Below are 2,875 nucleotides of genomic sequence, written 5' to 3' on the forward strand. Positions count from 1 at the left end.
AAAAACCATTTTAATCTAAATAATGTAATCCGTAGATAAAATTTGTCAATGCACATATATTATTATTTTTATTTATTAGAGGAATTATCAAATTACTAATATCTAAACCAGTTATCTGATTATCGTATTCATTAATATCTTTAGACCACCGAGGTTCTAAAAGTGAAGTGATTGATTGCCATTTTGCTTTATGTCGTTCATACTCACAATCCAGGGGTGATCTGTTCAACAAACAAGTTATTAGCATCTCACTCGGATCCATCAATATAATTGATTGCCTTTCATAAAATTCTGGTAACGAATTGAGTTAGTGCACTGAAGATGTTAAAAGGAGTTACTTAATATTTGTTGAGCAGAGAGGCGTTGGTGGGGGTTTTTCTCCAGCATCCCCACAACAACTTCCTTCGCAGAGCTGGAAATGTTATTCCACCTACCGGAGGTAACATCTGGTGATGTTTTCTGTATTTTTCTACACACACGATATATACTATCCCCATCGAATGGAAGTTGGCCGCATAGAACAAAATACAGCACCACTCCCGCGCTCCATATATCCGCCTCTTTGGAATAACTACCGCTCAGTTTTTCGGGCGCTGCATAATAGAGACTGCCAACACGATCCTTACAGATCATCTCCCCTGAAAACCCAACACAAACAAACAGAGATTTCAAGAGAATTAATGAAGCTGCTATCACCACTATTTTGAAATATTAGGCTGCCACTGTTATAAGAGCACAGAAATAGAATGCACTTCAGGATAATATATTTTTTTGTTACCTTCTTTATATTCAAAATCTGCGAGCTTCACATTCCAGGAGGGAACGGAATTGATATTGTTCAAATCCCAAGACAATAATATATTTTCAGATTATATGTCTCCATGGACAATATTGTTGGCATGTGCGTACTGGAGAGCCTCTACTAGAGATTTGATTATTTTGGTGGCTTCTCTCTCACAACGAAAACCCTTTTGGTCGATCACATTACGCAAATCTCCGCCATTACAAAACTCCGTAATGATGTAAAAAAATTGTTCATCTTTGTATACAGACACGAGGTCGAGGATTCTTGGATGTCCTGATAGACGACAGAGAAATGACATCTCGCGCTGTGCAACTTCCCTGTTGGGTATAGCTTTGCAACCATATTCTCGTCCTGTTTTTTCGCAGACACACTTCTTCACAACTCCATGTTGTCCTTCACCGAGAACATCACCGTCGCATGCTGTAAAATCGTTCTTGATACATTCATAATTGGGTTCCGGATCACTCTTGCAACATAGAGTCAAAATGGCTTCAACTGCTGATCGCAGCATTGTTCCAACACTTGGTACTGAAATATAATGTTGTAAATGGTCACCAGTAATTTGTTTCGAGGAAATTCGTTATTTCCAATGATATGTAATGGTGACCAGTAGTTTGATACTGCAATGCCATGGTGTCCAGCGGTTTTCTTTGGTTATACTCGGTCTAAAATACACTAAAAATATAGTGAAAATAAAATTTAAAATGAGAAGAAATAAAAAGACAAACAAAAAGACTTATGAGTAATGAAAAAACCAACAAAATTTCAATTGTTTTTTTCTACTTGAAATTTTTACTCTTGTTAATATTTTTTTTCATAAAAAATGGTGGAGCTATCTACATGGTATTTTGTTTTGTAAAGTTATTACACTTGACCAATATAATTTGTCTAGGAGTAACTCCTCAAAATGAAATCTGTTTATTCACTTAGATTGCTCATAGTTATATACGTGAGGGAGTGACTCTTGGGTTTCATCTCCCAATGACTCTTCCTTTTCCATTATTTATTATTTACACTATTTACAACAACTCACCCAATCCCCATGATTCGGTGTCAACATTCTCCCCTTAATCTAAAGGGATGTTGGTGACTCCAAGCATTGTTTTGAATTTTTCAAGCTTTTCTCTTCGTGCTTTAGTGATTATGTCTGCAATCTACTCATTAGTGGAATAATGACCTAGATGAATTGTCTTGGCCTCAACATGATGTCGAATCAGATGGTATTTTGTATTGATGTACTTCGTTCGATCATGGAACTTTGGTTTCTTGGCCAACTTTATTGCAGAGGTGTTGTCAATCATGAGTGGAGTCAAATGTACTTGTTTTACCTGCAAATCTTGCAATATTTTCCTGAGCCACACAATTTCTTTTGTTGCCTCAGCTGCTGCCACATATTCTACCTCTGTTGTGGAATTTGCTGGAACTGATTGTTTGCGTGATCTCTAGGAGACAACTCTTGATCCAAGACTCATAGCATAACCAGAAGTAGATACCCTAGTTTCTTTGTCTCCATCGCAGTCTGAATCATAGTATCCAATCAAGCTGAAGTCGCCAACCTATGTATACTTGAGTCCAAAGTCTTGAGTTCCCTTCAAGTAATTTAGAACTCTTTTTGCAGCAGACCAATGTCCCTCACAAGACTTTTGCATAAACTTGGAGAGGATTCCAACAACAAATGAAATGTCTGGTATGTTAGTAGTCAGGTAGTTGAGACTTCCTACAAGCTGTCTATACATTGTTGCATCCTCAAATTCTTTTCCTTCAATGGATGTGAGCTTTAAGTTTTGTTCCATTGGAGTAGTTAGAGGATTGCATTCAGTCATGCCAAACGCGTTCAACAGATCTCCAATGTACTTCTTTTGAGAAATGAATATAGACTTCAAATGTTGAGTTACTTCAATACCAAGATAGTAATGAATATAATCCAAATAAGTCATTTCAAAACCTTTCCTCAATTCCTTCTTTATGGATGCAATGTAGCTTTCATTTTTCTATGTCAGCAAAAGATCATCTACATATACCACAAGATATACAAATGTTTTTCCAACTTTCTTGACAAACAAAGTTGCA

The 2,875-nt window shown here is 36.6% G+C and overlaps 1 protein-coding gene across 1 annotated transcript; it reads right to left on the reverse strand.

Annotated features, from left to right (window-relative positions):
• Nucleotides 1-324: 324 nt before the first annotated feature.
• Nucleotides 325-1,316, reverse strand: LOC149180057 (calcium-dependent protein kinase 2-like). Its single transcript, XM_089413745.1, has 2 exons — nt 959-1,316; nt 325-638 (listed from the first exon to the last, which is right to left on the reverse strand). Exons 1-2 carry the CDS (start codon nt 1,314-1,316, stop codon nt 325-327), a joined length of 672 nt encoding a protein of 223 aa, XP_089269871.1.
• Nucleotides 1,317-2,875: the final 1,559 nt, after the last annotated feature.

The sequence above is a fragment of the Pinus tabuliformis genome, chromosome 3_2 (genome assembly GCF_031772625.1).
Source record: "Pinus tabuliformis cultivar Carrire ecotype Pingquan chromosome 3_2, CPIR1, whole genome shotgun sequence".
NCBI classification, from domain to species: domain Eukaryota; kingdom Viridiplantae; phylum Streptophyta; class Pinopsida; order Pinales; family Pinaceae; genus Pinus; species Pinus tabuliformis.

Bases quoted from the DNA above. Each gene is read 5' to 3' on its own strand.
- LOC149180057 (XM_089413745.1), bottom strand. From the start codon at position 1,316: ATGCTGCGATCAGCAGTTGAAGCCATTTTGACTCTATGTTGCAAGAGT. The intron at 639-958 runs GTGAGAGAGAAG...TTGGGTTTTCAG, and splicing joins CGACCAAAAGGGTTTTCGTT to GGGAGATGATCTGTAAGGAT.